General features: G+C 40.4%; 1 protein-coding gene across 3 annotated transcripts in view; it reads left to right on the top strand.

Moving 5' to 3' along the window:
• The window catches only part of Dync2h1 (dynein cytoplasmic 2 heavy chain 1), a 265134-nt gene that overhangs the window by 111390 nt on the left and 141197 nt on the right, over positions 1-12547 (top strand). For all 3 annotated transcript variants that reach the window (XM_085844392.1, XM_085844391.1, XM_085844390.1), the window contains 2 exons: positions 4446-4569; positions 5239-5360. In XM_085844392.1, coding sequence (XP_085700518.1) covers positions 4446-4569; positions 5239-5360 — 246 coding nt within the window. The remainder of the gene's footprint in view (positions 1-4445; positions 4570-5238; positions 5361-12547) is intronic.

Raw genomic sequence — 12547 nt, 5'->3', positions numbered from 1 at the left:
TATGAAGTGTCCCTCCCTGTCTTTTTTAATGACTTTGGGTTGGAAGTCAATCTTATCAGATATTAGAATGGCTACTCCAGCTTGTTTCTTCATGCCATTTGCTTGGAAAATTGTTTTCCAGCCTTTCATTCTGAGGTAGTGTCTATCCTTTTCTCTGAGATGAGTTTCCTGTAAGCAGCAAAATGTTGGGTCTTGTTTGTGTAGCCAGTTTGTTAGTCTATGTCTTTTTATCGGGGAGTTGAGTCCATTGATATTAAGAGATATTAAGGAAAAGTAATTGTTGTTTCCTGTTATTTTTGTTGTTAAAGTTGGCATTTTGTTCTTGTGGCTGTCTTCTTTTAGGTTTGTTGAGGGATTACCTTCTTGTTGTTTCTAGGGCGTGGTTCCTGTCCTTGTATTGGTTTTTTTCTGTTATTATCCTTTGAAGGGCTGGATTCGTGGAGAGATAATGTGTGAATTTGGTTTTGTCGTGGAATACTTTGGTTTCTCCATCTATGTTAATTGAGAGTTTGGCTGGGTATAGTAGCCTGGGCTGGAATTTGTGTTCTTTTAGTGTCTGTATAACATCCGTCCAGGATCTTCTGGCTTTCATAGTCTCTGGTGAAAAATCTGGTGTAATTCTGATAGGCTTGCCTTTATATGTTACTTGGCCTTTTTCTCTTACTGCTTTTAGTATTCTATCTTTATTTAGAGCATTTGTTGCTCTGATTATTATGTGTCGGGAGGTATTTCTTTTCTGGTCCAGTCTATTTGGAGTTCTGTAGGCTTCTTGTATGTTCATGGGCATCTCTTTCTTTAGATTTGGGAAGTTTTCTTCTATAATTTTGTTGAAGATGTTTGCTAGTCCTTTGAGTTGAAAATCTTCATTCTCATCCACTCCTATTATCCGTAGGTTTGGTCTTCTCATTGCGTCCTGTATTTCTTGGATGTTTTGAGTTAGGATCTTTTTGCATTTTACATTTTCCTTGATTGTTGTGCCGATGTTCTCTATGGAATCTTCTGCACCTGAGATTCTCTCTTCCATCTCTTGTATTCTGTTGCTGATGCTCGTATCTATGGTTCCAGATTTCTTTCCTAGGGTTTCTATCTCCAGTGTTGCCTCATTTTGGGTTTTCTTTATTGTGTCTACTTCCCTTTTTAGGTCTAGTATGGTTTTGTTCATTTCCATCATCTGTTTGGATGTGTTTTCCTGTTTTTCTGTAAGGACTTCTACCTGTTTGATTATGTTATCGTGTTTTTCTTTAAGGATTTGTAACTCTTTAGCAGTGTTCTCCTGCAATTCTTTAAGGGATTTTTGTGCTTTCTCTTTATTGTCTTCTGCCTGTTTAGCAGTGTTCTCCTGCATTTCTTTAAGTGTGTTATTAAAGTCCTTCTTGAAGTTCTCTATCATCATCAGGAGATATGCTTTTAAATCAGTGTCTAGCTTTTCCGGTGTGTTGGGGTGCCCTGGACTGGGCGAAGTGGGGGTGCTGGGTTCTGATGATGGTGAGTGGTCTTGGTTTCTGTTAGTAAGATTATTACGTTTACCTTTCGCCATCTGGTAATCTCTGGGGTTAGTTGTTATCGTTGTCACTGTTTAAAGATTGGAGCAGAAGCTGTGTTCCACTCACCAGCAGTCTCTAAATCCTGCGGCGGGGGTCGTGGGTAGCTGACGGTACCCCGGTGCTGGTCCAGCCGGAAGAGGCCTGTGGTCCTACACAGGCCGTTTTTCTGCTTCCCTAACTAATGCAGTCTCTGGTCCCGCGTGCAATTGGATTGGAGCAGAAACTGTGTTCCACTCTCCAGAAGTCTTAAGATCCTGTGGCGGGTGTTGTGGGTAGCTGGTGAGTGTCAGCCGACCCTGCGCCCCAGCTGCCCCGGTGCTTTTCTGACCTGAAGAGGGTTGTGGCCCTATGTAGGCCGGATTTCTCTCTCCCCAACCAGAGCAGTCTCAGGTCCCGCGTGATTGGACTGGAACAGAAGCTGTGTTCCACTCACCAGCAGTCCCAAAATCCTGCGGCGGGGGTCGTGGGTAGCTGGCGGGTGTCAGGCAACCCTGCGCTCCCGCTACCCCGGCGCTGATCTGGCCGGATGTGGCCTGTGGCCCTACTCAGGCCGGTTTCTGCTTCCCTAACTAATCTAGCTATCTTTCTTATTGGCATTCCTTTCTGTCTTCTAAGCTCCTGACAGCATTCTGAGTCTATGCTAGCCCATATCAACAGACTTCCCTTTCTCCTGCAAAGCTTTCCAGAGGCTCTGCACCATGTTAGTGGGAATATTTCCAGCCACATTTCCATTCTCACTGTGTTCATCTTTCCATTTTTACAAATACAGTGACTATGTGAACTGAAGGTTCTTATCCCACATCTTTAAGAAATTCAGTCTGAACATGTTAAGTAACTTGTGTGAAATCACTTCTAGCAGTGACTAGCCCAGGTCTCTCTGGCTTCATATTTCATGGTCTTAGAGGTAAGGATCACTGTAAAAATTGCTTGGCCTTACCTAAAATCCAAATTGACATATTTTCTGACAGTGTCATTTGGTCAAGTCATTTTCCAGGTCTTGCTTTGTTCATCATGTATTCCCAATATTTATTAATAAATATTTTTGAAGAGCATAGTTTGCATGTCCATCCCATGCTCAGCTCAGCACTACCTTCTTAGATTGCTCTCTTAGTTACTCTCCAGATGCTGTGATAAAATACTGTGACAAAAACCACTTAAGGGAGAAAGGGCTTGTATACCATTCACAGTATGGTTCAAGGCTGCAGAAGCTTGATGTAACTGGGGTCACATTAGATCCAGTGTCAGGAACCAAGAGAGATAACTGCTACAGGTCACCATGCTTTCTTCTCTATAGTCTAGGGTCCCAGCCCCTGGGGCTTTTTCCCACTTGGATTGCCTAATGTGGGTAATTCCTCATAGGAATGCTAGAGGGTATTCTAATCTAGAGAATCCCTGCCAAAGCAAAGGCTTATCTTCTAGGTGATTCCTGACCCTGATGAGATGATAATCAGTATTAACCTTACATTGGCTAAAAAGAAATAGGTATTTCCAGTATGATAACATCCCACCCTGAGTTCATCTCACTATGAGGATGTGCCACCATAAGGGTAGCACACTATGAGCATGCCTGACTGAGATAGCAGCCCAGTGTGAGGACATCCCACAGCAAGAGTAGACCACTGTAGAAGCATTCTACTGTTGAGGCTATGTCTCACAGGGGAAACTGAACTTGATAGTGAAAAGCAGACAAGTTTTTTTTCCAAATGCTAGCTATCTTCTTCATCCACAGAGCAAATGCAAATGCCTACTCCCTCTGAATTATCCCCCTCACTGTCTATGGTCTCTTTTCTATTTGAAGGTTGTCTCTAGGACACCGCTTAAGTCCATCAAGTTAGCTGTCTCTGCCTTCAACCTTCCTGGAACAGGGCTCAGCTTCCTGAATAGCACATGTCCCCTTATCCCCTCACTAGACAGAATGGCTGCTTCTGTTGCATTAACTTCACCTGCCCATTTTCTGCAATTGTACAGTTACAGCTGTATTCTGGTACCTTTTCTCCAGTTGGTCTACTTCCTGTTGTTGGCATTGTGGCGGCCTATCAGTTTTTTTGTGGATCATTCTTAATATTTCCTTTATTATTTCTCAGACTAACTTTTGTCTAAATACATAGTACAGAGACTATACTGAAATTTCAAGGTATGTGTAATCATATCAAAATATAAATATATTTTCTCTGCAAGTGATTATTCAAAGTACTAACTAAGGAAGAGAGGAATGCCTGATAATCTTTAAGAATGGCCCTTATTTAGTAATTTAATCCTTACATAGTAGAAAAGCATTGTGTTTTCACTACAGGTTACTGATGAAGAAAACATTCTGTGAATTTGGTACTTTGGGGATGGTTTGAATAGAGGGACAGGGAGAGGAAAATAGAGGGTGGTTAAGAAGTACAAGAGAGAATAAGGGAGGAATGAGTGAGTTAGAATAGTATAAGATATAAGCTGGAAAGGGCTGAGGATTGACTAGGTGTGGGGCCACTTAGCTTCAAGTCTTTGATTGAACGTTGGTGCTGGGGTTTGTATTGCTGAGATCCATGTTGGTGATAGGAGTCTTTTTACCTCTCAAGAGAGAGGTTAGGCTGAGGTGGTGTGTTAGGAAGTTCCTTGAAGACTACAGGAGCATGTCTGGACTATGAGAATGTGCAATACTTGACATGTTGGGAGAGTGTGATTCTCGCACTCCAGGCCTGGCTCCAGGTTAGTCAAGGGGTGGCAGGTAGACTGTCTCACGCTCTCAAAGCTTGTGCTTCTTGTTCATTAAAACATGATGGCCGATAGCTCTGTGTTAAATCTTCACAACCTCGTATTGTTAACTGATTGGCTGTAAGTACTATTCATGTCATGTTTATTTAGAAAAAGCAATTTTGATTTGGTCATATTTGAGTTATTGTGCCTTCTTCTTAGCTTCCTTGCAAAAAGGGGAGTGAGAGAAGACATTGCAACTTTTGATGCGCGGAACATTCCCAAGGAGATCCGAGAGAGTGTGGAGGAGCTGCTCTTCAAAAACAAAGCCTCTTTCGATCCAAAGGTAGTTCCAGTTTTAAGCTACGTGTTTTCACTGTGGGACACTTTGGCTTGTCGTTACCAAGCATTTGTCTTGATCATCTAAAATCTTAAGTGAAAAAGACGACGCTTCAGCTTTACTGCCTACATAGGTTTGGATCTAGAGTGTACTGTCTGCTTATCCTTTTCTTTTCTCACTTTGCCCCACACCATTCCCAGCATTGCTTTTTCCTCTGCTGGGTACTTCAGTAGCAGTGGGCATCTATTTCCCCATACGTGTGTCAAACCTCAAGAAAGTTTAACTTAAATGATTCTGATACTTTTTAAATTCTTTATTTAAATGTTAAACCTTCTTTGACATCAGTAACAATGCTTTTAAACTTGCTCTCATTTAATATAAGCTTATCACATGTAGAAAGAAAATGCTATGTGCACTCTTTATAAATAAGACAGAACAGTCATGTTGGCTCGCGTGAATTCTGAAAGATCAGATGTGCTTAAAGGAGACTGACTTAAAATTGCAAGTAGAGTTCATAAATACTTATATTTCTTTCAATAAAGAACATTTTACTATAGTTTAAACTATCAGTTAAAAGCCTAAGTAAAATAAATGTGTAGATAAAATGTTGACATTAACTTTATGTGCATCTGATATTAAGTCAGTTATTGAATACCTTGTAATAATTTTTTTCAGAATGCTAAGCGTGCCAGCACTGCAGCTGCTCCTTTGGCTGCTTGGGTTAAGGCCAATGTACAGTACTCCCATGTCTTGGAACGGATTCAGCCTCTGGAAACAGAGCAGTCAGGATTAGAATTGTAAGTCAAATGCAAAGTATGGGGTGGTCTGAACTGCATTACAGACAATTTAATACGTGTATTATATTATTTACATTGTATGGTTTTGGCTTATTTGACAAAATTAAATTTCCATAAGTATGTGGGTTTATTTCTGGGTTTTGAATGGATGCCATTGATCCACCTATCTGTTTTCTATACCAATACAGTGCAGTTTTTGTTACCATTGTTCTGTAGTATAGCTTGAAATCAGGGATAGTGATCCCTCCACAAGTTTTTTATTGACCAGGATTATTTTAGCTCTCTTTAGTTTTTTGTTTTTCATATGAAGTTGAGAATTGATCTTTCAAGATCAGTAAAGAATTGTGGTAAAATTTTGATGGGGATTGCATTGAATCTGTAGATTGCTTTTTTTTTTTATTAGATATTTTCTTTATATACATTTCAAATGCTATCCCGAAAGTTCTCTGTACCCTCCCTCCCTCCTGCTCCCCTACCCACCCACTCCCGCTTCTTGGCCCTGGTGTTCCCCTGTACTGGGGTATATAAAGTTTGCAATACCAAGGGGTCTCTCTTCCCAGTGATGGCCTACTCGGCCATCTTCTGCTACATATGCAGCTAGAGATATGAGCTCTGGGGGTACTGGTTAGTTCATATTGTTGTTCCACCTATAGGGTTGGTAACCCCTTCAGCTCCTTGGGTGCTCTCTCTAGCTTATCCATTGGGGGCCCTGTGTTTCTTTTTTTTTTTTTTTAATGTAGATTGCTTTTTTAAGGTGGCCATTTTCACTATATTAATCCTGCCTATCGATGAGCATTGGAGATCTTTTCATCTTCTGATATCTTCTTCCTCAAATTTCTTCTTTAGAGACTTAGGTCTTTCACTTGTTTGGTTAGAGTTGCACCAAGATATTTTATATTATTTGTGTTTTTTGTGAAGGTTTCACTAACTTCTTCCTCAGCCTGTTTATCACTGATGTAGAGGAGGCTACTGATTTCTTTGAGTTGATTTTATATCCAAACACTTTGTTCAAGGTGTTTATCAGCTATAAGAGTTCTCTGGTAGAAGTTTTGCAATACTTTGACTTCTTCCTTTCCAATTTGTGTCCCCTTTATCTCCTTTTGCTGTCTTGTTGCTCTAGCTAGCACTTCAGGAACTATATTGAATAGCTAGGGAGAGAGTTGGCAGTCTTGTCCCTGAATGTAGTGGAATTGCATTAAGTATCTCTGCATTTAATTTGGTGTTACCTATTGGATTGGTGTATCTTGCTTTGTGTTTAGGTACGTGCCTTGTATCCCGGCTCTCTCCAAGACTGTTAATATGAAAGGGGTGTTGGGTTTTGTCAAACACTTTTTGGATATCTAGTGAGATTATTATGTGGTTTTCTTTCATTTTGATTATATGATGGATTACATTGACAGAATTTTTTTTTCATAAAAAACCGCGCTGGGATGAAACCTCCTTGATCATATTGAATGATGTCTTTGATGTGTTCTTGGATTCAGTTTGCGATTTTTTTATTGAATATTTTTGCATCAGTCTTCATAAGGGAAATTGGTCTGAAATTCTCTTCATTTGTTGATCCTTTGTGTGGCTGTGTTATCAGGGTGACTGTGTCCTCATGGAATGAATTTTAACAGTGTTCTATTTCTATTTTGTGGAATAGTTTGAGAAGTATTGGCATTAGCTCTTTGAAAACTCTGGTAAAACTCTGCACTAAAACCATCTGGCTCAGAGCTTTTTTGGTTGAGAGATTTTAATGTCTGCTTCTGTTTCCTAAGGGTTATAGGGCTATTCAGATAGTTTACCTGATCTTGATTTAACTTTGTTAATTGGTATCTGTCTGAAAGAAATCATCCATTTTGTTTATATTTTCCAATTTTGTGGAGTACAGTCTTTTGAAGTAATACCTAATGATTCTTTGGATTTCCTCGGTGTTTGTTGTTATGTCTCCCTTTTTATTTCTGATTTTGTTACTCTGGGTACTATCTGCCTTTTGGTTAATTTGGCTAAGGGTTTGTCTATCTTGTTGATTTTTTTCAAAGACCCAGCTTTTGGTTTCATTGGTTCTTTGTATTATTCCCTTTGTTTCTAACTGATTGATTTCAGCCCTGGGTTTGATTATTTGCTGCTATCAATTCCTCGTGTGTGTGTGTGTGTGTGTGTGTGTGTGTGTGTGTGTGTGCGTGTGTGCACACACATTTGTTATCAAGAACTTTGAGGTGTACTTTTAATTTGTCAGTATGAGAACTCTCCAACTTCTTTATGAAGGCATTTAGTGTTGTGAACTTTCCCTTTAGCACTGCTTTCATAGTGTCTCATGAACTTAGGTATGTTGGGTCTTCGTTTTCATTGATTTCTTGAAAGTGCTTAATTTTTCTTTTTTTCTTCCCTAACTCAGTGACCATTGAGTAGAGAGTTGTTCAGTTTCCATGGAATATGTAGGCTTCCTGTTGTTTCTGCTGTTGTTGAAGCCCAGCTTTAATCCAGGGTGATCTGATAGATACATGAAGTTATTTCAGTCTTCATGTATCTGTTGAGGCTTGCTTTGTGACCAAATATATAGTCAGTTTTGGAGAAGGTTCCGTGAAGAGTTGAGAAGAAGTCATATTCTTTTGTGTTTGAGTGAAATGTTCTATAGATGTCTATTAGATCCGTTTGCATTATAACCTAAGTTAGTTTCATTATTTCTCTATCTAGTTTCTGCCTCAATGTTCACTGGTAAGTATGGAGTGTTGAGGTCTCCCACTATTAATGTGTAGTGTTCTATGTATGATTTAAAGCTTAGTAATGTTTGTTTTATGAATGTGGGTGCCCTTGCATTTGGGACATAGATGTTCAGAATTGACTCTTGGTTCTTTGATGAATATAAAGTGTCCTTTCCTATCTGTTATGGTAACTTTTGGTTTAACATCTATTTTATTAGATATTAGAATGGCTACTTCAGCCTTTAGGGTGGGGGCGAGAGGGTCCATTTCCTTGGAAAACATTTTTTCAGTCCTTTATACTGATACAATGACTATCTTTGCTGTTAAGATACAGCAGGATGATGGATTCTGTTTATGCATCTTATGTCTTTTTACTGGGAATTGAGTCCATTGATGTTGCGAGATATTAATGAACAATAATTGTTACATCTTGTTATTTTAATGTTGGTGATGTTTGTGTGTGTGTGTTAGTGTGTGTGTGTTGCTCTTCTTTTCGTTTTAATAGTGTGGAATTATTTCTTGAGTTTTCATGAATGTGGTTACCCTCCTTGTGTTAAGAGTCATCCTTCTATTATCCTCTATAGGGCTGGGTTAGTGGAAAGGTAATGTTTAAATTTGGTTTTGTCGTGGACTATCTGGGTTTTTCTATCCATGGTGATTAAAATTTTGCTAGGTATAGTAATCTTGACTGATATCAGTGGTCTATTAGGATCTACAAGACCCCAGTGTCTGCCCTTCTAGGTTTTAGAGTCTCTATTGACAAATCCGGTGTAATTCTGATAGGTCTGCCTTTCTTGACTTTTTCCCCTTGTTGCTTTTAAAATTCTATGTTCTGTATACTATTTTGATTACTATGTGGCAGGAGAATTTTCTGATCCAATCTTTTTGGTGTTCTGGAAGCTTCTTCATCTTGTGTGTGTGTGTGTGTGTAATGTATTTTCTTCTTTTTTTTAAATTAGATATTTTATTTATTTACATTTCAAATGTTATCCCCTTTCTGGGGTTCCACACTTCAAACCTCCTATCACATTCTCCCTTCCCATGCTTCTATGCGGGTGTTCACCCCCACCCCCACCCACTCCCAGTTCACCGCCCTGGCATTCCCCTATACTGGGGCATCTAGCCTTTAGAGGACCAAGGGTCTCTCCTCCCATTGATGCCAGAAAAAGCCACTCTCCTCCCATTGATGCCAGAAAAAGCCACCCTCTGCTACATATGTGGCTGGAGCCATGAGTTCCTCCATGTGTACTCTTTGGTTTGTGGTTTTGTCCTGGGAAGCTCTGGGTGGTCTGATTGGTTGATGTTGTTCTTCCTATGGGGTTGCAAACCCCTTCAGCTCCTTCAGTCTTTTCTCTAACTTCTCCATTGGCATCCCCATGTGCTCAGTCCTATGGTTGTCTGTTAGCATCCTCATCTGTATTTGTCAGGCTCTTGGCAAAGCCTCTCAGGAGACAGCTATATCAGGCTCCTGTCAGCAAGCACTTACTGGCATCAGCAATAGTGTCTGGGTTTGGTGTCTGTATATGGGATGGATCCTCAGGTGTGGCAGTCTCTGGATGGCCTTTCCTTTGGTCTCTGCTCCACACTTTGTCCCTGAATTTCCTTTAGACAGGAACAACTAGGGATTAAAAATTTGGAGATGAATAGGTGGCCCCATCCTTCAACCAGGAGCCTTGCCTAAACTCTGGTTATGGTCTTTACAGGTTCTCCCTCCCCTTTGTTGTGTATTTAGCTATTGTCATCACTGTTGGGTCGTGGGAGCTTCTTGCTTTCCTAGCATCTGGGACTTTCTGGTGGTTACTCCCAGTTCCTCATCCCCTGTTGCTACACACCTCTCAATTTCCTGACCCTCTGTCTATCATCTCCTATTCCTCTCCTATTTTCCCCTCCCCCTCCTCTCCTCTCTTTCTCCTAAGTCTATTCTACCCTCTATATCCTGTAAGTATTTTGTTCTCCTTTCTAAGAAGGACTGAAGTATCCACACTTTGGTCTTCCTTCTTCTTGAGCTTCTTGTGGTCTATGAGTTGTATTGTGAGTATTCTGAGCGTTTTGCCTAATATTCACTTATCAGTGAGTACATAACATGTGTGTCCTTTGGTGACTGAGTTACCTCACTCAGGAGGTTCCCCAGTCCATCCATTTGCCTGCGAATTTCATGAAGTCATTGTTTTTTATAGCTGAGTAGTACTTCATTGTGTATATGTACCACATTTTCTGTTGAGGGACATCTGAGTTATTTCCAGCTTCTGATTATTACAAATAAGACTGCTATGAACATAGCGGAACATGTGTCCTTGTTATATTTTTGAGCATGTTTTGTGGAGTGGTATAGCTGGGTTCTCAAATAGTATTATGTCCAGATTTTCTGATGTACCACCAGACTGTTTTCCAGACTGGTTGTACCAGTGGACAATCCCACGAGCAATGGAGAAGTGTTCCTCTTTCTTTACATCCTTACCAGCATCCACATCCTTACCTGAGTTTTTATCTTAGCCATTCTGATTGGTGTGAGTTGGAATCTCAGGGTTGTTTTGATTCTCATTTCCCTGATGACTAAACTGTATTTCAGAGCAATAGTGATAAAAACCGCATGGTATTGATACAGAGACAGGCAGGTAGATCAGTGGAATAGAATTGAAGACCCAGAAATGAACCCACATACCTATGGTCACTTGATCTTTGACAAAGAAGCTAAAACCATCCAGTGAAAAAACAGCATTTCAACAAATGATGCTGGCTCAACTGGCAGTCAGCATGAAGAAGAATGCAGTTTGATCCATTCTTATTTACTTGTACAAAGCTCAAGTCCACGTGGATCAAGCACCTCTACATAAAACTAAATACACTGAATCTACTAGAAGATAAAGTGGGGAAGAGCTTGGAACACATGGGCACAGAGAAAATTTCCTGAACAGAACACCAATGGCTTATGCTCTAAGAACAAGAATCGACAAATGGGACCTCATAAAATTGCAAACCTTCTGTAAGGCAAAGGACTCTGTCAATAGGACAAAATGGCAATCAACAGATTAGGAAAATATCTTTACCAATCCTACATCCAATTGTGGGTTAATATCTAATATATGCAAAGAGCTCAAGAAGTTAGACTCCAGAGAACCAAACAACACTACTGAAAAATGGGGTACCAGAAATGAACCCACACACCTATGGTCACTTGATCTTTGACAAGGGAGCTAAAACCATCCAGTGGATAAAAGACAGCATTTTCAACAAATGGTGCTGGCACAACTGGTGGTTATCATGTAGAAGAATGTGAATTGATCCATTCCTATCTCCTTGTACTAAGGTCAAATCTAAGTGGATCAAGGACCTCCACATAAAACCAGAGACAGTGAAACAGATTGGGAAAGGATCTTTACCTATCCTAAATCAGATAGGGGACTAATATCCAATATATATAAAGAACTCAAGAAGGTGGACTCCAGAAAATCAAATAACCCCATTAAAAAAATGGGGCTCAGAGCTAAACAAAGAATTCTCACCTGAGGAATACCGAATGGCTGAGAAGCACCTGAAAAAATGTTCAGCATCCTTAATCATCAGGGAAATGCAAATCAAAACAACCCTGAGATTCTACCTCACACCAGTCATAATGGCTAAGATCAAAAACTCAGGTGACAGCAGATGTTGGCAAGGATGTGGAGAAAGAGGAACACTCCTCCACTGTTGGTGGGATTGCAAGCTTGTACAACCACTCTGGAAATCAGTCTGGCGGTTCCTCACAAAATTGGACATAGTACTACGGGAGGATCCAGCAATACCTCTCCTGGGCATATATCCAGAAGATGTCCCAACCAGTAAGAAGGACACATGCTCTACTATGTTCATAGCAGCTTTATTTATAATAGCCAGAAGCTGGAAAGAACCCAGATGCCCCTCAACAGAGGAATGGAAACAGAAAATGTGGTACATTTACACAATGGAGTACAACTCAGCTATTAAAAAGAATGAATTCATGAATTCCTAGGCAAATGGATGGACCTGGAGGGCATCATCCTGAGTGTGGTAACCCAATCACAAAAGAACTCAGATGATATGTACTCACTGATAAGTGGATATTAGCCCAGAAACATAGAATACCCAAGATATAAGATAAAATTTGCAAAACACATGAAACTCAAGAAGAATGAAGACCAAAGTGTGGACACTTTGCCCCTTCTTAGAACTGGGAACAAAACACCCATGGAAGGAGTTACAGAGACAAAGTTTGGAGCTGAGACGAAAGGATGGACCATCTAGAGACTGCCATACCTGGGGATCCATCCCATAATCAGCCTCCAAACGCTGACACCATTGCACACACTAGCAAGATTTTGCTGAAAGGACCCTGATATAGCTGTCTCTTGTGAGACTATACCGGGGCCTAGCAAACACAGAAGTGGATGCTCACAGTCAGCTATTGGATGGATCACAGGGCCCTCAATGGAGGAGCTAGAGAAAGTACCCAAGGAGCTAAAGGGGTCTGCAACCCTATAGGTA

Source organism: Mus caroli, unplaced genomic scaffold (genome assembly GCF_978045245.1).
Source record: "Mus caroli unplaced genomic scaffold, Mus_caroli_1 scaffold_11, whole genome shotgun sequence".
Lineage (NCBI taxonomy): Eukaryota > Metazoa > Chordata > Mammalia > Rodentia > Muridae > Mus > Mus caroli.
The sequence above is the reverse complement of the archived record's forward strand: the minus strand, read 5'-3'. Positions and strand labels throughout refer to the sequence as shown.